Here is a 23,294-nt window from a genome sequence, read left to right on the forward strand (position 1 = left end):
AATTGAATTATGGTGGTTTCATTGACCACTGAAAAAACAGATGATAAACACACAACAGTAGTAGTCTAGAGTGAATGTAGTTTGTATTTCCTTTTATTGTAAATCTCTCCTGCTTTCCTGTTTACTTTATCTTAATAATCTTATGCTATGATATTAATCAAGAGAATGCTATGATATTTTCTTGATTAATATATTATTAAATATATAGAGGAGGCAAAATTCAGCGACCAGCACCACAATAGTTCTACACCATGCCAAGAAATACTGCATCTACTCTTCAGTTTTTTAATGGATTAAACAAATGAGATATCATAATTTGTGAGCAGTGGAAAGCCATGCTATCTGTTTTCACCTGTTTCGTGCTAAGCTAAGGTAACTGTTAATTTAAATTTGTATATGTAACCAGCCCATTGTTTTGTACTCTCAGTAAACACAGTTTCACTTAACAAACAAGTGGTAATCTTTTCACTATTAAAAAAAAGTTGTAAAATAGTTGTAAAGTCTAGTGCACATGTCTCTTGACTAAGATAAATATCCCACCAGTCAGCCTGCTCTCTTCCACTGCTCACACTCAGCTTAAATTGTCAGAAGAACAACTACATTTTCTAGTAGTAGAGCAGGGATGGGATGACGAAGATAAAGCGATAAAGATATCCCCAGTTGTTCAGTATCATCTTACAGATTATTTTGACTCCTGAGAACCTGGAGTGGACGTGGGTTGTTGTTGCCTCTGTGGAGGAAGCGCAGCATTGCTCCCAAACCCAACCCTCCCTGTCACCCCTCTCAGCCATCTCTGCCTTTGCCCTTTCCTCTGTTGAGCCAAAAACAGACACCAGCCACAGGTGGTCTCTGTGCTTTATTGGTTCTGACACACATCTCTTGCCTTAAGAGCTTAGAGAGACAATTAAAAATTCATTAGGACAATGAAACGCGAGAGGATAAAAAAGAAATAGGACGGACAACAATACATAACCTTGCTGAGGCTCCAAAGTGCTCTGACCTATCGTCTACAATGTCTCTTGCTGGAGGCATTATTGTGCGTGTATGGCTGTGTGGCTGTGTTGTGGTGTAACTATAGAGATACAGAGTCTGTCTAATATTACCCTACCAATCACACAACATTCATTCATGCAGCACTATGTTGCTTAAAGTCCTGTAAATCACTGCGATGAACTCTTGAATGAATCCCTGTGTTTAACTATTGTCTCTTCATTCTTTATTTTTCTCTTCACAAAATACTCCTTTGCTTGACGCACACTGTCCCCACACATTTGACCAAATTTAAATGATTCTGACTAACAAATAACCACCATCCCTGTTTTTTTGTTTACTTGCAAATTAGTCTTTACTGTCTGTCTATAGCTCATGTATACAGCACTGAATTTGTATTTTCCCTCCTGAATCCTTCCCACACTACAAAACACCTTTCGATCAGGCTCGCACATATGTTGTCAGCCACAAGCTTGTTACACATGGCGTTATATTAACTATGCACATTGTTACGACACAGTCACCTCCACTCAACAGGGCTGTGGCAGCCTTTTTTGTTTGCCAAGTACATTCAGTATGAAAAGTGGATTTTTAATGCCTCTGAAGTGGCTGTGTGAGTGGTTAACTGGGTTGGATGGGAAAGTCTTTGTTCTTTGTTTTAGGTGCAGCTTCTAAATCAACTGATTCTTCTTTATATCCCTCAATATCTAAAGTCTGGTTTGCATTTTATGTTATTGTGACATTTTTGTCATGGAACCACACACACACACATGTGCTGTAAGTGAATCTGATTGTGACAACAGCCTGGTTTTTAGCTCATGGTTTGTGATCCCTAATTCCCAGTTTACACAGGTGAGTGAGTCTGCAGCTGCTTCTTCAGTTTAACGCAGCCTGTCTCCTAGAGATTAAATTCATATACTGCTACTTTCCTTTGCTTTGTTTGTTTTGCATAACATAGTTAGGTTATGTTAAAAGTACCCTGTGGAATTTTGGACCACTAGTAGTGCTGTTTAGCAAAGTTTTACAAGCTAGTCCCTATTTTGTTTGCATTGTGCACAAGTACACACATGCAGGGGCACCTGGGCAGCATGATTGACATGCTGCCTGCAGTGGTTTTAAATTGTATCATGTTGCAAATTAGTACTATACACACATTAGATGTAGGAGATGTGGGTCAAGAGTGTTGAAAAGTCTGACGTCAGATATTCAGTTGCATTTGATGAGTTCAGCCAGTGTTAAGATATAAACTTAGACTTGGTGACATGTATGACAGGTGGATGGTGGATGGGGTAGAATCAGATTGCATGCAAACAAATGGTGAAACTTCAAACTGTTTATTGTTCTGTCATTTATATTCAGAAATGGTGATTAGGCACCAGGGTTAGCCGACAAGGAAATGAAGCAACTCTGCAAACACAGTAGCTGCTTCACTGTTGTTGTAATTTTAATGGCTGGTATTGTGAGATTATGCAGCTTAAAACATGTTTATTGCTTGTCAAGTTTACAGACAGTAACAAAATATAAAGGACAATAACTACAAATGGACTTTGATGCTTTGGAGACAAATCCCCAGTCAGGCATGGAGTCAGTGTACATCAAAATATATCTTGGAACGTTGCTATCGTCCTACAGAAAATTTGCATGTTGTGTGAGTCAGTCTACTGCCACAGCAGCTGTGTATAAAAGCCTTTGAACAGTGAACAATGCTCTCAGAATATGACTCATAATCCCTCAAATGACTGTTAATGTAAGGATATAATGCACTGATTCATGAGTCTGCCAATACAAATCAGGCTGTTCAGATAAATGTAAGTGACATATAAGTTGATATGAGGATCCATGATGTATTCTCTGTCTTTTATTGTCTCTTTCTCTCTCTCCTGCTCTTTCTGACCATCTCATGTCTCTCATTCTTGGACTTGGGTCACATGAGCAGGCAAGTGTCAGATCATTTATTTCATGGTGCATCTGGAGGTTGAGTACGCCTCTTATCACATCGCTGCTGACGTTAGCCGCCAGCCTCTCGCCCCTTTCATCTTGCTCTCTAATGTCTTCTCAGATTGGGAGATCACTCTCTAACAGAGTAAATGTAAAATGCAAACTCGCACACTCCTCAAATTACAAATTGGGTCAGTAGGTTTCGAGATCGTCTCCTCTGTGTCTTTCGGCTTAAACAGTGCTATTTTAGATGTTTCAGTGTAGAGATGAGACAACATACTAGACCTCACTCTGCTTTCTTACCTGTGCACTCTCAGAAGATCCTGTCATGCTGGGTTATCCAGTGGTGTTGCTGTGGCTCCTTCTCCTCCACATTACATAACTTGACAAATTTGATCCCAGTGTGAGCAAGCCAATAATACTTAAGGTAAATGGGGAAACGCTGAAGTGGTTTTCCAGCAGCTTGTGTAACTGCTGAGGCTTTGAATATTATAGCAGTGAGCTGAGTGCATTACCGTCACACTGAACCCCATTAAACTCACAATTGAAATGTTCCCAAACACATTTATTTTTACCAAATCTGATGCAGTCACCATTGATGAATTATGCACTACTGATACAACTCTGTACAGTGATTCAATATCAGCACAATAATAGTCATTTGTTTTCTTACACAGAACCAACGATGATTGGGATGCTGCAGATTTCAAACTTTTCCATGATCATGACAGTTTTTAGTGGAAAACGCTTGTACGAGTTTGTACATGTAAGGTATTCATTCATTCAGTGAAGTTTGCACACAACATATTAACATATTACTTTTTTTTTTTCTTTTTGTTGACCATTAAAGTCCCTGATATTTGTTATTGGGTCAACTTGCAGTACATCACAGCACCCTTGATATAAAAAAAAAAATGCTTCCATGAACATGCACTGGATTGTCAGTCGTTGGCTTTAAACGAATAACTTGACATTTTGGGAAATACACTCATTCACATTCTCACTGGGTGGTTGATGAGAAGATTGATCTCATGTCTGTGTGGCAAATATGAAGCTACAGCTGCTATAAAAAATAACGATTTGTGGTATTACGTGGGTCATGTGAAGTTATGACTTCAAAGAAGTTGCTGCAATATACTTTTAGTTTTGAAAGGATTAAATAAATGAGATATTACATATTAATCAGTGAGCTTTAGCTTTTTTTTTCACCTACTGACAGAGCCAGGCTAGCTCTTTGTTTCTAGTCTTTATGCTAAGCTAATTGCTTCATATGTAATGGGCAGATATCACTCTGATGTCAATCTTCTCATTAAACTCTCGGCAAGAGCAAATAAGCACATTTTACAAAACATCAAACTATTCCTTTAATGGGCACTTCATGGTAAACAGGACAAAATGTTTTTGTCTTTTACTATCTTTTACTGTAGGAATAATGTTTATATATTCACAAAATAAATCTGGAAACAATTTAGAGCAAGTAATAGCAAGAAAAACAACTTCTTTATTATTAGATTCCCCCTTTTGTTGATGTGGTTGCTGAATTGTTACCATATCAAAGGTTTGTCAATCATTACCAATGACATGAAATGAAAAAAAAAAAAAAGATCATGAATGAAAATATAGGCATTTAATGCTGTGAAATGCTCTTCAGCCTCATTTATATATATTATTATCAAATTTGAACAATACAGATTTCCAAACAATACACAAGACTTGCAATAGCTGACACACTGATGAGATCATTTCATGTTACAAATACATTATACCCTGAAAAGATAGGCCAGCACAGTATGAGGGTCTGCTATAATCATAATGCTTTTCATACTAAATCTCTGTGTTTGGCATCCCATTCATTTAGTCTATATGGATTTAATAAATATACAGATCATTCTCTTTAATTCACATTTGCTCAGACAAAAAATAACCAGTATTATAAAATGCCAAAAATAAAAATTTGTACAAAATTAACATTAGCTGACACATGGCACAATGCAAATGGCTCACACAGTAACTAATAAAGTGCATTTCTGATACTTGAGGCAGATTATAGATGCTCAAAAATAAATGTATGTGTTCCCTTAATCAAAACATTTGTAATCCACATTATTCCAAAGAGGAGGCAGTGGCAAGATTTCTAAACACACAAATTTGTCACCCCTTATAAATTGATAAATGATAAACCCACTATAAAACATGAACTCTGTGGTTCTTGTGGTTGCCTGTGCACCCCCTGGAGACACAGTAGGTTTGATCCTGAAGTTAGTGAAGGGCTCATAAAAGCCCTCTCATTTGTAGTGCTTCAGGAAAGAGGTTTGATGATAGAGGAAGGCGATACAAGGAGACCAGGTGAGAGGATGCAGTTTATTCAGCCAATGGCCCTTTCCCTCAAGACCTGTAGTATATGTGTTTAGTCCAATCCTGAAAGCTGTTTTTTCATGCAATGCATAGATAACGAATAAATGTGACTTGGAGGTCAAAAATTTAAATTGTGTCATTTCACATGGAGTTTACATTTAAATTACAGAAATAGTTTGGGATGTGGGCTTTAGTGAATGAGCCTGCTCTGCAAAAGTCAAATTTACTGGAACAGCCACAAAACATAAGCTTGTTGCTACTGAATGAATTGATGTGTCCCTCAAGTCTTCTCGCCATGTGGGGGGGACTGGTCTCGCTGAAAGAGCAGGGTCACACCCTTCCTGAAGCGGTGGTCCCTGACGCTGTAGATGATAACATTGCAGCAGCTGTTTCCTGTGAGGATCCAGAAGGCAAAAAAGGAAAAGTTACACCAGGTGTATCCCACCACGTTCCCGAGCACAAACACTGCGATGGGAGAGAAGGATGCTGTGAAGGCAAATGTTAGTATGCCAATTGTCTTGGCAGCTTTAATGTCTGAGAAGGAGGGCCTGTGGGGGCACCCTCCCCCTCCCCCTCCTCCACCTCCACCTCCATCACTCAGACTCCCCTCTGAGAGCAGTTTGCGTTTGCGGGAGTACCGTCGAATGCTAGTGAAAGACACAATGTTAACTATTAACGTGCCACCGAGCAGTGTGAAGTCAAATGCCGGGAATAACAGCAAAATGTTGGCATCAGGTGGCAGCTGGCCTCCAAACAGTAGCGGGGTGTAGTTACACATACGACTGCACTCGTTGTACTCCAAAGTGAAGTTACTGCTGAAGATGAGAGGCGCGAGAGCCAGCAGGAAGCTGGCAGCCCAAGAGAGCAGGATGAAGAGCAGAGTTCGTCTCCGGGTCACCAAGGCGTCCTTGTGGAGTGGCCGTAGGATGGCCACACTTCGCTCCAAGGTCATGAGGAAGATGGTGCTGATGGAGACAAAAGTGCAGCCGGCGAACACGGGACCAATCAGCATGCAGGGCTGCCAGGGGCTCACTAGTCCACCGAGGGCGGAGGAGGAGGCCGGGGAAGTAGAACTACCCTGGTACCAAATGGGAGGAGCACTCGTCACCATCAGAGAGATTTCAGTGTAGACGGAGAAAGGGACCACGAGGACACCGACCATCATGTCTGCTATGGCCAGAGACACTGTCAGAAAGAGAGAAAAAGAGAGCTCAGGGGATGCATTCAGGCTAGTTTCTTGTTGAAACACTTCCAGCTCTTTTAGTTAAAATTTCACCACTGGAAAAAAGGGCAGTATTGTGAATTTTTTAGAGCAGTAAAAAAAACTTTCAACTTCAATTCTTCATTATGTTAAACTTGTGTTTTATGTATTTATATAAAAAAAAATGTGAGAACTAAAGTCATATGAACAATATTTCAAGTTTCAATCCTTAGCAAGTCAGGTTAATAAATTCTTCTTCTTTTCTTTTCTTTAACAATAATAAATTTTATAGAATTTCCATTTTGTTATTAAGTAATTTTTGGTGAATGTAAAATCTTTGCAGGAAGACTTTGCTGCTTGTAGAATACATAGGCTTCTCAACACTGATTTACTTTCTCTCAGTGAAATACTAAAACGAAAATGTTTGGGTGGCAAAATGGTTCACAACATTTACCTTTCAAATATCCCTGCGGCGTTCTCGATTGCCTTGTTTGCACAAAGACAGTAAGCGTGACCACATTCCCTACCACGATGGCAAATGCCAGGCTGACCATGAACACCACTGCCAAGGTGCGATTAACAAACCCACAGCAACAGAGGGTACAGAGAGGGGCTAGTGATTGGCCTGAGCCGAGTCCTGCCTGAGCAGCTGCAGTCAGGTTAAAAGGACCGTCTGTGGTCGCCACCAGGACAGCTGTACTCCCGGGGACGCTGATGTTGGGAAGCAGAGCAGTCATGGCGCAGGATAGACTCATTTATCTTTGTGATGTGTCAGTGGTAGGGCTTCTCAGGAGACCATGTCCTGGGATGAGAAACTGTCCTGTTGAAAAATACCAATGAACACCTTTAAATCATTTGTGCAAACTAGAGAAATATAGCAAGCAGTGTGCATGATTTCGCGGTATTCTGGTACCATTTTATCTCTTTTCTTGGATTCCTTCTAAGTTTTTCCACCGTAGGCTCCACCATACTCCTTTTTGCTGCAGCCGACTCCATCTCCACTGCCTCGGTTGCTCCCCTCCTCAGCTCTGGCAAACCCATCAGTCCTGGTTGACTGAATGTTGCCACAGACACAAGGTTTAAAACCTCGGTATACTATGAAGTACATAGAGGTTTAGCCATTGTGTGAATTTGTTTGGCAAGGTCTTGAATGCAATGGGTGTTCATTTATATGTATGTTGTTTTGCTTTGCAGTTTATCCTATCCTAGTGTTTTAGATAAAGGACTGAATTTTCTTACATTATATAGTCTTTGATGCATACTGCATACAGACGGTGATTTCCTTTACTTGTGTGTTCTGGTTGCATGCTGTTGTTTTTATGCCCTAACACTGTTGGAAGCACCTCGATGCTGTCAGTACCCATGCAGAAACTCTAAGTTCAGTACCAAATGTCTCTCTCAGCTGACAACTAAATACGCGGGTCCTTCAATCATTTATGCTGTTCACTGGGCTGGAGAGCAAGAAGGTACACACATCCAAGAAAACAAAGGGTAACAGGAATGGACATATTCAGACCAGAGCAAAACCAAACTAAATCCCATGTTCTCACCGCAGCTTTAAGCGCAGAGTCAAAGAAACATCACAGCTGTGAGATTTATCAGCAGAGAATTCGCCTCTGAATAATGAGATCTTGAAGAGCAGGAAAAACACTTGTCACTCTCAACACTTGTTCTTGCGTGCTCTGTGACCAGTATATTGTTCAGGATTTAAGTAAGACCCAGAGGAATTGTATATGAAAACATTGTCAGCCCTCATAACTTGTTAGGGTTGATTGGTTTGAATCCGTTCATCAGTTTTCCCTCCATAAAGTAAATTCAAAGATGTGGATGGTAAACAAACACATTGGGAATTATCAGCACAACTGTTTCTGTATCATATTTTAATGTAGCGCAAATTAGACTAGTGTCTATAAAAAGTATTCAGTAGTCATTCATTTACACTGGCTGGAAACAGGCTTAGAGGATGAAAGACTTGTTGAGCTGCACAAATGCAGATGACAGATGACATTCAATTTTATCACCTCAGTAAATTATAAATTCATCTTATTATCAGGGTTTGTACATCCCCTGTTGTCTGGTCAGTTGATGACATTTCTCCTAAGTCTTTATTTATTTTAATTTCTTTTTTTATGCTCAGCATACTTTCTTTTTATAGGAATGAATGATCTCTTGGCAGACCATAGAGTATGCAGACGAGCAACCAAGTACCAGCACCAGATTGAACTTTAGTCACAATGTCTTTCAGAACCCTGGTTTGTAACCTTTCTGGTTTTCGAGGCAAAACAGCTTCCCTTTGTCCCGCTGTGCTTAGAAAACAGGGCTTTCCTGTCTGTATTTACCACAGTGGTCCTCTATAGTTTCTGAGTGGCTCTGCTGTGTCGGATCCCCGTGGTCTCAATCTGTCTGTCTGTCTGTAAAATCACCATTGAGTTTCAGGGGCCCAATCTTCCTAGCACTTGGAGTTTCCCAGCATTCTTGGCTCCAGGTTTCTCATCAGCTCAGTTTTCATGAGTCTGGTTCTCCTGTGTTCAAGCTCTCTTCAGTGATTTTCCTTCATCTGACTCCAGTTCTTCCGTGGCAACCCTGTCTCCTAAAAATTATGTGTACATACTAGTAAATTGTTGTCTCAATTACGTTTTGCTGACAGACATGATGGCTGCCGGGAATAAGTTTAGGAGACAGAAGAGCTTTGGTTGAGGTTAGGAAAAGACTGTGGTTAGAAAATATAAACATGTTGTGTCTCAAGTCACTGTGGACATTAACCTTAACCAGGTTTTCTAATACTGTAGTCACTACAATCAGATGTTGTACTGCAATATCAAACATATTGGTGGAAAACAAATTAAATTCATTGTCAGTGAACTTTTTCCTTATTTTTCATTATTGACAGTAAATATGTAAATTAACATTTCCTTTTTATATTAATAGAAAACATAATTAACTTCTAAATATATTTTCTGGGGCACGTTAGTTGTATATAACTGTAATTTATTTGAAGCAGGGTTATCCATGTCCAGTGTTTCTTTCTTGTACTCTAGTTGTGTCATATTCCTCAGCTTCCCAGAGGACCCCTCTGGCCCCAGTACCTCTGCATCCAGCTTGCCCACTTTCATCAGTCCATGGTCTTGAAATGAGCACACAGCCTGAATCTCAGTTGGCCGTGTTTCTGCCTCAGGTGAGAAAGCGGCTCCAGCAGAGAGACTGTCAAATGACTGCCTGATTGCCTGATTGATACTATTGTCTGTAACAGCTATACTATTCTACACTGTGCGCTTGGTATTTACTTGGTCATCATGCTAGCTTTCAGACATCACAGCATGGAATTATATGAGACTCTGTGCCTTGTTGTCCAAAAGGCATCTGTATACAGTGCAGGCACAGCTGAGATCCCAGAGGAGTGAACCCTTGTGTTATGTTAAAATTTGCTGTATTTCCTCATCGTTGGAGGTCCCACAGACCCCACTGCTGTATGTGTAAAAAAAAAAAAAAAAAAAAATTCCCCTTAAATATTGATTTCCTCTGACCTTACAAAAAACCCTCAATATACAGGAAAGTGTTGAGGGGATAATTCTCCCATTTGCCACAAACTGGGCTTGTATATTTGATGAAGGTGTTTGAGGTCTAACTCCTTTCCTCTCCTAGATTAATTTGGGGTTGTGAGGTAGTTTTTGCTGTTTCTGGCCTCTGTCAGCCCCTGAAGGAAATATCTGGCTCTTAAGCTGCTAAATGTTCCTCTGTGTTCATCAGTTAGCTCAGGTGATAATCAGAACTACAAGCAACTCCTCTCACTTTATCATTTGATATATTATTACATGCATGGCTTTTATCTAAACACTGCCAAAGATCTTTCAAGTGCCTCTAGCTGGCTATCCTTTACTATACATTAACCATGCTGCAGTTACTATGCACATATACTGAAGGAGTCATTAGCATTTTAATATTCAGATATACTGTAAGAAAATGTAATCCTGGGTCTTGCAGAATTGCACTCTATCTTTAGTGAAAGTTACATTGTGAGAAAATCCATCTGCCTCTGTGCCTTGCACTGCACCTTGGCATTCACTTCACACTTGTGACAGTAATACTCGCCTCCAGCAGCAATGATAAAATGTCATCACTCACAGTGATCAAGGCCAAGATTTACAACAGTGTCCATTGAGTTTTAACATTGTGAAAGAATCTGAATACCTGAAATACTTAAGAAGGGTGGGAGGGAAAGATGAGATTTTTCAACGTCAAGCATAGTTTATCCTTTGACTCCGCTTCAGTCTTTCATGAGCGGATTACATACAAATATGTCTGTGAATCATTCAGCCAGATAATGAATATAATTGGAAAATCAAAAGATAAATCATGAACCAACTGTCTAAATTATACACATTTAACGCTCCTGGCTTGAAAAATGGATGGTATTTTCAACAACCTCAGGCAGTTGTTTTCATGTCCTGACGGAGCAATTCTTTTACTTTCAATTTATCTGGTGGTACTGCTGGTTAAACAATAGACAAATTATTTTTGGGACGATAGAGGATGAACCTCATTAAGGGGCTTTTTGCCTTTACCTTGAGTGAAGATGACAGGCGGAAGTCTTCCCTGTGGCAAGACCTCAGGCGTAGTGAGACAAGCAGCTGACAGCAAAAACAGCGCACGCACACACACACACACACGCTCACACACACAGTTCTAGTGTTCGAGAGATACAATCCCAACATCTTCACGATCAGTTGAAATTGGGAGATCTACCTGTGTTCTGAGCGAGGGCAAAATGAAATACCACACAGTACAACATGTCCTACATCTAGATGTTGACATTTCTTGAGCAACAAAAGAAGGCAGAAGGCTGGATGATGGTTCATCATCTTGGGTGTGTGTTTGTGTGTTGGCTGTTTGAGGAAAACAATCTCCATGTAGGAAAATATTCATTGTGCAAAATGAAAAAAATAATAGTAATTGATTTTTTATCCCTCCTAATATGATTTTGTTGTACTTCAATTTATGGGACAATAATGCTCTAAGATTTGGAACATAGGTTCCCATAATGCTTTGGGAGATGTAAAGAGGACGTATGATGTTGCTATGGGGTCAGTTAATTAGCTGTGGGCTACAACAGTATGCTGAATTAGCTTTTAACACTTCCTGTTTGCAGTGTACACATTGATGTACAGCAAACTTAAAAATGTGATGATTCTGTTCTGGAGTTACACGTAGCTTTCTCTATGCTTTCCAAGTAAATCTATGAACATTTATGCACAATGGACATCAGTGGTACTGATATTCTCAGAAAGTGTAAGTCATACTGAATCTAAAAATAGGTGTATCATGTCTGTTTGCTTAGAAATGACTGAGATATGACTCAGAGATGGAGTATGAATTTTGACAGAAATTGTAGCAGTTGAGTAGTTAGAGTGTCCCTTTGCAAAATATCTGCCTCACATGATGTTTCTCCCTCCACATCCACATGGAGAGGCTTAAAAACCCGTGCATATCATATGTCATGGTTTTACTTTTACTTTACCATACATAAAGCTTAAGTTAACAATATTAATGTGTGATGTCTGCCTCTTAAAATGTTGATTGCTGGAGTGGATTACTTGAACCTGCTAGGAGGTCTGATAACAGGCACACAAGGTGCAGTAGATTAGCTCATCACTTGAGCTAAGAGACCCAACAGAATCTGCAATCATGTGTGTGCAAGCATCATAGGAGCCACTTTGGTGGGGGTATGGTGATTTCTGTTACTGACTTTTTGCAAATAAATGCAAGTTAAGTTTTCTGAAAGGGTGGGAGGTGGATTACTTTACATGAAGCTAAATGGCTTTGCCCAAACTTCGGAGCAAACCAAACTGAGGGTTGTAAATGGATTGTGATACCACTTGTGAATGAATGCACGGCTTGAATGGAGGTTGGTGTGTGAAGAGAAGAAATATGGTGCAGATAATAGCAGTCACATCACTGAATTCCTATTGGTTAACAACACTATCTCCTTGAATTGCATTAAAACAGCGTTTTTTAGTGAAATACTGCAGACCTGCCTTATTGGTGAAGAATTAGAAGCTATGTAGTTGCAAGCAATTGTGAGGAAAAATAATCATGATGATCCACTGATTGTGTTTATGGAAGTCTGAACTACCTTTGAAGTGAACTGAGATTGCCTTGAAGTCAATGAGCAAACATTTCACTCTGAACCACAAATGTCAGACTCAAGGTGAACCCCAAAGTGAGTATGATTTGTCCACTTGGGACCATGGATATTTGTACAGTATTTCATAGCAATCCATCTAATAGGGGTTGAGGTATCACTGTTTGAAGTGGTGGACTGACCGACCAACTGTCAAACCAACCAACATTGACATCCCTAGAGCAATGAGCTGCTTTCAACAGGGTCCCATTTAATGATGTCTACAGTTCATTGTTCTCTGGAGACTGCATTTAGGTTTAGATTGCTGTTCATGCATGCAGTGAATTTTCTTTGACAGGGCTGTGTCCCTGAGTGACAGGTCAGGCATATGTAGGAAGACTGTGGGGACTTGGTGAGGGCTCTCAGGCCAGGTCACCCAATGCACAGAGGGGTCATGTGCAGTAATAATGGACAGGCTTGCTCAGACCCGCCTGAGGCCGACTGCCACAGCACATGAGCAGAAAGACGACTTTCTCTTCACATCTTGGCCTGTCATTCTGTCTGAGTTTGTTTCCCTTGTGGTTGTCAAAGAAGTGCACAAGCAACACATTCATACACACACAAACACAGATCCAAACACATAACCAGTGTTACTGTCTTGTTATTGTTGTCTTTCCCTGTGTTAGTGTCTCGCTTACAACTGGGAATATTTTTGTTCTTGTTTCTTTTTAAAGTTTTCCCTAGCTGCATTGATTCTTGCTGTGCCTCCCAACAGTAGTTCTACTTTACCTCTCTCGTTTTTCCCATTGATTGTAATTTTACTGCAGTATTTATAGCCTGAATAAATCCTCAACCCAACTACTTCAAAACATATCATCAAAATATTTTCAAACCTATGACTAAATTACTCTGTTAGTACTTTTTTAAAAACTACCCAGTACTGAATAAACAGTACTGTCACAATCAGACTAAATGTACATGTCCTTTCACCACAGCTATGTCCTCGAAAAACATCAAACTACATGTGGCACTTGGACTTTATAATTTAGAATAATGAACTTAAATGTACCTTGAAATTACACCATAATACACTTATAAGGTGAACAAGTGACCAGTTTATTTTACAGCCTGCATACTGTTTAATAACACTGCATTTTCACTGACAATGGGCTGACCAATGAACCATTATTTAACAGGCCAGTATTTAAAATCATAGCCATCATATATAAACTTATTTATAGTTATGGATACGTATATAAAGATACACCCTTCTTCCCAGGCCATGCCTGATGTTTTACAACAATAATATAAAAAATTGAGAAAAAAAATCAATCAATTAATATTACAAATTCCATTTAGAAAAACATTGAAGTTTTCAATTGACTAAAATTCCATTTTGTAGATATATTTTAATTAATTTCAGTATCAAGTCTCTTGTACATACATATAGTTACCTGATAAATATATTATTGTACTTCATACTGTACTAAATAATAGCACAATAACTAGCAGACTGTAACGTAAACAGATTACTGTTGAATAAATGAAGCATAATGCCAGTGTAGATGTGTTTCTGCATTTGTGTGTATGTGTATGTGCTGTCTCCAGTGACTCCCAGTCTAAATTACACACTGCTAATGGACGTCACACCCACCTCACTTTACTCAGCCAACAGCTGCTGCATGCCTGAATGATCAGACGCCAAGCAGGGATCCACCTCACAGTTTCACTCTCATATTTTCTGAGATCCTTTTAAGTGATTTCTGACTTGGAAATTACAATTTTGAATATTGATCAGAGGTTGAAATTTATTTTAATTGAAGTGGTCCTCTCATGAAGTCTCATATGACGTAAGTTTAACAGGAAACTTTTTCCCCAAACTGATTTTAAATCTTGGGTCAACTAAGAAACAATGACAATGTTATGAACTATTTTGCTGCACTTGGTTAGGACACTTGTTATGCTCAGTTTTCTCAAATAGCCTCCTTATGAACAATTGCAACGAAAACTGGAATTCAAATTCAACAGGACAAAGTGTGTCTGTGTGTCCTGGCTCATGAAGGAGTGAGATAGTCGATGTCTGTGTGCAGCAAGAGACAACACATTCCAATTAGAGAACACATTCCAGAGTTATTATAAATAACACTTTCCCGTTGCATTCCTCGGGATTTGCATATAAATGTGTGTGTCTTAGAGAGCGTATTAATCATGAGTCACTTAAATATTTTGATGACCTACAGAGCTGTGCTTAGTAGTAATTAAATTTGTTGTAACACCCCTAGAAAAATGATTCCATGTAAAACAATAATATAGAAACTTTTTACTGCAAATATGAAAAGTACTTGTCAGTTTTTAATTGCAAACTGCAAATTACTATGATTTTAGAGCAGTAAGAGTTTAGCATGCTAAGAATAATTAGCATAATTATTCATATGCAAATGAACAGGGAGTGCAGTTCTACACATTTTCAATCAGTGCTCAAACAGAAGTTTGAAAATAAAAATGCATAAGTGTAAATGTCATTTCCTTATGTGGTATTTATTATGGAAAGCTGCCATATAATTCCACACATACATTCAGAAACATAGAAAAATAAATAATAAAACAGTTGATCTTACCGGCATCTCCACTGTCATTGACCACAGAGTAGTTATGCAGACAGAGGTTGACAATAGGAAAACAATCCAGTGTTATGACGCTGACTTAGTGGAAGTAAAATCCAGTTAAAAATCCTCTAGTGAAGAAGAAAGTGGAGCTGTAGTCCTCTCATCATTCATTCTCCTGAGAGGCACACATAAAGCACAAAGCCTCTCACTCTCTCCAGCTCTCTGTCCCTGTGATTCAGCCTCTCCCCTCTCCCTCCTCCGCCTCTCTCTCGTTCTGTGGAGCGCTCAACCTCCAGTCCCCACTTCACTACCCCCCACCCCCCACCCCCTTCTCGCACTAAGCACGGCTTGCAGTCTTTATCACATGCACACACTCTTCCCCTAGAGCTTCAAGGTAACGTCCACAGCAGTATTTTACTCTCCTCTCTCGTCCTTTCCTCCCACGTTCGCCTTCTGACGTGTCTCTCCAACCTCCACTCATCCTCTCACCCTGTGTTCCTTACCTCTCCAAACATCTCTCATGCACTCTTAAACTCTCGTTTTCAGTTCACACTTCATTGTATTTATTCAACTATTTTAGAATATTTTCCTTTTCTTTATGCCTTTTATGTTGTAAAAGCAACACATACTGAATGAAAGAGACGGAGATGGAAATAGAGTCAGAGAGCGATATTACATTGTACTAATGAGAGGTGACTCTGTTACAGTATGAGAGGGGGTAAAATGCATCCATTCTCTCTTGGGCATTTGTTGAGTTATGCCCCCGATGGCCTTGGCCTGTGTGCACGGCTTTGATCGTGTCTGGCACACGGGTCACATCCCATCCTCTTTGTTTACCCCAGGGAGCAGAGGCTATAGCACTCAAGTGAGACCCCTGCCCTCAGATTTGATTGGAAACAGTGGACAACACATTGCAGGACAGATCACAGATCTGGCCTTGTCAATATACAAGAATCTCCCTGAACCAGGCTGAGGTCATTAAACAGCAAAGACATTGAAATTGAAATGGAAATTGAAACACATATTCTCAGATAGAAATGCTGAGTAAATGTTGATGAGTCCAGAGCAAAGGAGTAAACAGTAATGTACATGGTGAGCAGCATTATGTAACCTAATCCTCAAGGGTTTTGTAAATGTGCCAAATAAATCTAAGACATATTCCATGTTACAGTAAGGCATAGATTGCAGGCTGTTTGACTCTGCTTTCCAAGCAAGATTTAACTTGGCCTGTGGTTGATTACATATGTGGTCCCTGTAGTCTGAGTGACTGGTCCTGTAATGCTACAGCACAGTCAGATCAACATATCTATAGCCTGCTGCCAAACAGTATGGTATAAGCTGTGGTAGAAGTCATGCTATGAATAATACAAAGCAGAAAAGGCAGCATATACCTGAACGAATTCTCTGTCAGTCTCTGCACTATTTATCATGTGGACGGTAACTTGTTTTCCCAGATGAAATAATTGCTGCAGTAGATTACTTTAGAATAAAGGTTTATTCAAAGCGTCCTTCTACTCAAAAAATGTGTTTTAGTCTTTATATTGGATGTTTAGCCTTGGCTGTGCAGAATGATGTCTGTGCAGAGTTTGCCCTCTCTTTTCCCTTTTGTCTGCTAAAGGGAAAGTTTTTCTGTGCTCACCTAAACTCTGAGTTTAAAGTGTCCACCTGCAAGTATTATTCCAGACATCACAACTAGTCTGGAAGCCAGTCCTGGTGTGATGTGGAAAATTCTGACTTGCATATACACTGAGAATAGATTTTTGAAATGAAAGTAAAATAATTGTATATTTATAGATTCTGGATTTTTCGATCATGGAGGAAGCATAGAGGTCAATTTGGAATTTATATCCAGATGATTAAACTTTTTTATGGAAAAACCGAATCAATCACAAACTATTATTCAAAGTAGAGTCTTCAAACATGACTGGGAGGGTCTTTAAATTCTACTTTTAGGTAAACATGAGTCTACAGCCTGGCTGCTCTGTGAGGCTGCAGTTTAAGGCACAGCTGTGCTTTTTGTCATTGGTCAGCACACTTATGAGCTCAAAATGACATTGCTAATTTGTTGATGTTAGCAGGTATAATTTTTCCCATGATCACATATTAGTTAGAAAGTACAGCTCAGTAATGCAGGACTGAGAGGAACATGAGGAATTTCTTGGAAAAGTGAAAAATTTGACCTGATCAGATGAATGAAAGATGAAAAGTCAAAAGAATTCATCCTCTAGGAAGCATGAATGTTTGTGTTCTGAGTATCTGATCTGACAGTTGATCAGATACTTGTGTCTGGACATAGTGGACCAACCAACTGATTGACATTGCCTTCAGTTGGCGCAGGCTAATATCAAAAGATATCTAGAAAATGTTCTTTTAATATTCTAGAAATTCATGTGCATAATCTGTGTAGTCTGCGCCTCCTGCAACAGCATTATTTTGGCTCCGTGTTGAAGCACAGTGGATTTAAAATGAAATGATGACCGTGAGGTTTAAGTGCTGAGTTTCAGAGAAGAGCTTCCTAAATGAACAGCTTTTGTGGCTGATCCAGTTAAGAGTGCGCTTGCCTCAGGTCACTGGGTACAGTAAAGCTTTAGTAACACTGCCACCATGAAATGACTTCGTTTGGTTTTCAGGATTTTCATATCCAATTATATGCTTAAAATGATTACCCTCAGGAAATCGCCTCTCAAAGCTCGATAGTCAAATCCTCTTGCTCAGTTATACTAACTTTAAAGTCTAAAATATGAATCTGAAATCGATCTATTCAGGCTTGTTACATGTGGCAACATCTTTTACTGACTGCATGGAAGGCAAAAGGAGGATTAAATTCTGTTCTAATTTAAATACAAACACATATTTGGACATGCTATATTTGTGTTTTCTTTAATTTTGTCTTTGACTATTGATGTTAAATCATTTGGTTTGACTTGCTGCATGTGGAATAATGCCTAACCCTAACCCTAAAGCACTGCAATTCAAGATGCAAAATTAATTAAGGCAGCAAACTCTGAAATTAAATATCTTGCCATAGTCACAAACCTCTGTAACATCTCTGTGACCTCTTGTAAATACCCAAAGCAGTAATGCTGGACTTTCCTCCCTGCGGCACATACGGCTGTTAGCTGCTGCACAGTTAACTATTTGATGACATGTTGTGTGTTTATGTTCCCTGTAGAAAAATTGAATGAAGCAACATTCTGTATTTACTGTTATAACAAATCAAACAGCACAGTGTGTTGCAATATCATTACTTTCTCATCCAAATGAGATTAAAATGTTAGAATCAGTCCATGTTGTTTACTTTTAGTAAACTATGATGCAAACAGTACAAGCTGTCAGTGTCTTGCTTTGCACAATTATAAAACACACTGACTGAATGAATTTAATTTGCAAAACCTCAAATCCTTTACAATTAAAACAGTATTCACAACTGAGCTTAACAATAAAAAGAAAAAAATGCTGAACTGAGCAGAGCTCAGCTCATATGAATTATATATGAATATGAATTAAAACAGGATCAAACTGTAACAACAGTATCAAGTTATGCTGTGGTGTTGGACAGAACTGTAATTTTACAGACTGAGCTGAATTCCCCTTTTCACACAAGAGACCTGTGCCACACATTTTAATCACAGATAATTTTTTCCTGAATCCAGACTGTGGAGAGCCTCCCAACTGATGGACAGTGAGATTTCGCAGCCGTTCTATTTCACATTCCAGGAACCAATGTTTTTTTGCTGGGCAGAAATTTCCAGGACTTTCAGCAGATATAAATACTCTTGCCTCCAAACATACATCACATTCAAGAGCAGAGATTAGAACCAATACTGCAGCTGTGGAATATTATCAACAAAATGTGGTAAGTTAAAATATTCTTTTGTGAGTCATTTTTATATCTCTCTGAATACACCTGAATATGAATCTCTTTTCCTCTGTGCCAAATATATAGGATTTAAAATAAGGCCCCTTAGTTGAGCCTTATTATTACTTAGAACAAAAAGGTTACAGTCTGTAAATCTAAGCATAGTATGATTTAATAGCTTTTAAAAAGCTATCCGGTTTGAATTTTCCAATAATTATCCAAGAATGTTTTGTAGGCTGTTGTAAATGAAGTGCTTAATTATCTAACTCTATGATTAAAGAGTTTTATTGTCTCCATTGATGCAGAAGAGCAGAGACATTTAATGTTTGTTCGTCATATGACTCTGTTGTTTTTGTTTGAAGGTTTTCTCTGACTGTGCTCCTCCTGGCTGTATGTGCCTGTCTGGCAGATGTGTCTCACACTGAAGTAAGGATGAAACGTTCTGCATCAGGTAACTCACACTAACATACGCAAACACAAATACGTCTGCATATATACGATAAAAATAAACAATAGAATATTTTTTGGTAGGGAACTGAATGTGACCAGCAAAGAACAAACAGTACAAGTCTACAGCAGCCAGCAGCTGAGGTTGTACTTCAGCACGTGTTGTCTTGCTCACAACAGATTAAGCAAAATTTTAAAAAATGAAGTTAAGAGAAAGAGAACATTAAGGGAACATCAGGTGGGGAGTTCCACAGACAACACAACTTAATGTAATGTAGAAATCTGACCTGATGATGGTGGAAAAGTCAGGATCATCAAGTCTTTAGAGCGTATTGTCTGGGAGCCATGAATGTCTGCTCCAAAATTTATGGAAATCCATCTGATTGTTGTTGAAATACAGTATTTCAGTCTGGACGAAAGAGGTGGGCAAACAGATGGACCAGCAGAGCACCAGACCAATATTACCATGGCAAAGTAGCAACTACTGTTTTTTACTTGGTCACTAAATTAATGGTATAGTCTGTGGTTAAACAGATTATTGTGATGTTTACAAAAACACATCCTAAAGACTCTAACAGAATTAAGCTGGGGGAGCATTTTCAACCAGAATGTAACCCTACACTTGTCCATGCAAACAGCAGTCTTTTACTTCAGGACACATTCAAGTGGATCCAAGTTACCACAGGCTCCCGTTCTCTGATGTCTGCTGCTGTTTTACACTAATGCCTCCTTGACAGCTGCTGTTCAGATAGATAACTCCTTTGTGAAATGACAGGGGCTTTCCTGCGGGATCTGAGTCCTGGGCTATTACTGCTCATTTCAGATATTGTTCTTCATTTGGCTCTGAAGCTACAGTATCTGACAGGGAAATTGCCCGTTTCCCTGCTTCTTTACAAACAGCCCTTAAGAAAACGGTGTAGAGATGTTACTAGTCTGCTGACTGGAGACATGTTGAAAAATAATTTTGTTGATAAGAGAAAGAGTTTTTTTTTTTTTTTTAATGACCATAATGAGACGAGGAAGACATAAAATGTAACAGAAGTGCTGAATCCATGTTTTGTTCATGCAGCCTTTCATTCATTACTTGCACGTGTTAGCCATTGTCCACTATGTTGAATACAATGATTAAACAAGGCATAGAAAATCATCTGTGTTGAATAAACCTGGTCAGGATGTAGAATTAAACAAGATTAACAATCATGAACAGTTAGTTTTCGCAGTGCAGAACACGGAACCATCCATGTAATTGGGATGTTGCCACCTCTTTGAAGAAAAGATCACTTGAAGTAGTTTTCAAGATTATCTCCGGCACACAAAGGACACATGGATCAAAGCCTGATGATGAATAAATTAGAGGTCACAGTTTCTGGTGGAAACCCTTAGAGTATGAAAGCATTGCATCCGGACGACAAGGTTCCATTTAACAGCCGATCTCTCGGAGGAATACATGATATGCTTTGTTGGCTGCAGTGCATAATAAAGAACTCAAACCAGTGAAGTACTCTTAATATCTACCCTCAAAACAGGCATATTGAAAAGGAATTAGTTAGTTAGTTAGTTAAATGTTATGTTTTCAGGAGGCCTCAGTAAACTCAAGAGAGATTTGTGAAGAAATTGCACACAAGATGAAACAAGATGAGATTATATATTTAATTTAAAATAACTACAAAATACAAAACTATAAAGTTTATAGCAGCGTCAAAGGTTTGTGCTTTTGTGAAACAGGAACTGCTTAGAGTGAATAGTAGGGGCACTAATATTGATCCTTGTGGGGCACCCGTATTTATCTTTACAGTTTGAAGCAGCTGTGAGCAGAATAATCAAACCCAGGGAAAACATCTTATTTCTCAAAATGTGATCAATGGCGTCAGAAGCCTTGTTATGTTAACCAAAACTATCCAGATTTACACTGTAGGTCATTAGAGCACACTATCCATGAAATATATGACACAAGCAAAAAAACAAAACAAAACAGAAAATCCTTAAAATCCACAAAATAAAGCAACTATATAGATATATAGTAAATAAATTCTATGAATAAATATGTCGATATAAATTTCCCAGCCTCTAGGTCAGCATCACTCCGTCCCAGGCGAATGGTTGGGGGGACCCCTGCCCCTCATGTCCCCTGGCAGGCCATGGTCTACATCGCTGAGAATGTGCTGGACGGAGGTTTTGCAAGTGGCGCTCTCATCTCTGACCGCTGGGTTTTGACAGCTGGCAGGAACGTTTTTGTCAGGAAGAGTCGAAAGGACATTCAGGGAGGAGCTGCCGTAATCCCTAAAGTGTACCTGGGAATCACACGACTCTCAGAAGTGAATTCCTCCAATGAAGTCGCAGTAGAGAAGGTGAGCAAAAAATTTCAAAGTTGAGGTTGAGGACGAGTCTTTACTGTAGTCATGGTACCGATGTCATGGTGTGTTGTGCAAACATGGTATATTTTACACAGCAGCAATGAAATGTTTAAACAGCACCATCCAGAAAAAAGCATGTATTCATAACATGAGACAATAACAAAAGAAAAACTGTCTTGATTTCAACCCTTAGGATAATTTAGATGAACTCCCACAAGAGCTCGTGAGACACTTACTCATGAACTGTCAGAGTGAAGGATTTAAGAGAGAACAACCCTCATCTCAGGCTTGCTCACAACTCATGGGCACGCACCATGTGACCAAGAGTTACGAATAAACATTGCGTTGTGTTAAAAGGTTGAAAGTCAGAAAGCTTGGCAACCGCTGCACAAACACAGAAAAATCACAGAAAAATCACAAAGCTTTAAGATACATATGACACTTACACAGTTGGGTAAAAAAAAATCTATTTTAAAGCTTTTTATGTAAACATGTGTGATTTAATACTGGAGTCATTTTTTAAATAGAAAACCAGATTAAAGAACAAAACCTTCCTCTCCTGCAGGTTGTTCTCCATCCAGGCTTCCAGAACCACTCTGACTGGGACAACGACCTGGCTCTGATCCAGCTGAAGGAGCCTGTGGTTATGAGCGATAAAGTCACCCCCATCCCCCTGCCCGAGAGAGGCCAGGACCTGGGCGATGCCATGGGCGGCTTAGGGGTCATCACCGGCTGGGGCTGGGGGAGGCTGCTCACCCATGCTGAGTCACTGAAATACCTCATACTCCCCCTGGCCAATCATTCTGACTGTAAAGCAGAATTCAAACATATCTCTTTGACACCGGATGTAGACGAGAACATGTTTTGCACGGGAACTACAAGGTTTCAGGAAAATGTTTGTTTTGGTGATGCAGGAGGCGCTCTGGCTGTCACAGATGCTGAAACTGGGGACATTTACGTAGCAGGGATCCTTTCTTATGACAAGTCTTGCGACAGGTACAAATACGCAGTCCACATGAAGATTTCCTCATACTTACCCTGGATCCACAGTGTCATCAGAGGCGACACAGAGAACTCGTCTGCTCTGCGCACTGGTGCAATGTCTAAGATGTTCTCCTGGCAGCAGTAGAGCTTCAGGCTCTGTTCTTTTTATTTTGTAGAGAAAATCACTGTAGATTCACTGAATTTTAATAAATGCTTGTAATGTAACCATTGCTGTGTTCTGTCTCTTGAATGTTGTGACTGGCAGAAGTGAAATAGTACACTTATCGAATGAATGCTACAAAATAAATCTAGTATTTGCAGTTTCTCTTGTTTGCCATAATCTTATGAAGAAAAAGTTGTTTCAGCAAATGCCCATAAACAACATATAGTTCCATTTTGACAGCTGCAGGAATTATGACGCTTGTCTTTCAAGAGTAAAGGA

At 39.4% G+C, this 23,294-nt stretch overlaps 3 protein-coding genes across 4 annotated transcripts in view; 2 read left to right on the forward strand and 1 right to left on the reverse strand.

Moving 5' to 3' along the window:
• dhodh (dihydroorotate dehydrogenase) overlaps positions 1 to 23,294 on the forward strand; it is a 54,474-nt gene that overhangs the window by 16,698 nt on the left and 14,482 nt on the right. Inside the window, exon 10 of one of the 2 annotated variants that reach the window (XM_018686308.2) lies at positions 18,862 to 18,948. The exons of the other annotated variant lie outside the window; for it this stretch is intronic. Coding sequence (XP_018541824.1) covers positions 18,862 to 18,894 — 33 coding nt within the window. The 3' untranslated portion in view covers positions 18,895 to 18,948. Of the gene's footprint in view, positions 1 to 18,861; positions 18,949 to 23,294 lie in introns of those variants that run through there. 2 annotated transcript variants of the gene reach the window in all.
• LOC108889704 (trace amine-associated receptor 13c) lies at positions 1,934 to 18,850 on the reverse strand. Its single transcript, XM_018686314.2, has 3 exons — positions 15,221 to 18,850; positions 6,939 to 7,304; positions 1,934 to 6,468 (listed from the first exon to the last, which is right to left on the reverse strand). Exons 2-3 carry the CDS (start codon positions 7,237 to 7,239, stop codon positions 5,564 to 5,566), a joined length of 1,206 nt encoding a protein of 401 aa, XP_018541830.1. The 5' UTR covers positions 7,240 to 7,304; positions 15,221 to 18,850; the 3' UTR covers positions 1,934 to 5,563.
• On the forward strand, positions 19,008 to 23,077 carry hp (haptoglobin). The gene is made up of 4 exons (XM_018686316.2): positions 19,008 to 19,064; positions 19,430 to 19,518; positions 21,579 to 21,862; positions 22,434 to 23,077. Exons 1-4 carry the CDS (start codon positions 19,060 to 19,062, stop codon positions 22,995 to 22,997), a joined length of 942 nt encoding a protein of 313 aa, XP_018541832.1. The 5' UTR covers positions 19,008 to 19,059; the 3' UTR covers positions 22,998 to 23,077.

The sequence above is a fragment of the Lates calcarifer genome, linkage group LG2 (assembly GCF_001640805.2).
Source record: "Lates calcarifer isolate ASB-BC8 linkage group LG2, TLL_Latcal_v3, whole genome shotgun sequence".
NCBI lineage: Eukaryota > Metazoa > Chordata > Actinopteri > Centropomidae > Lates > Lates calcarifer.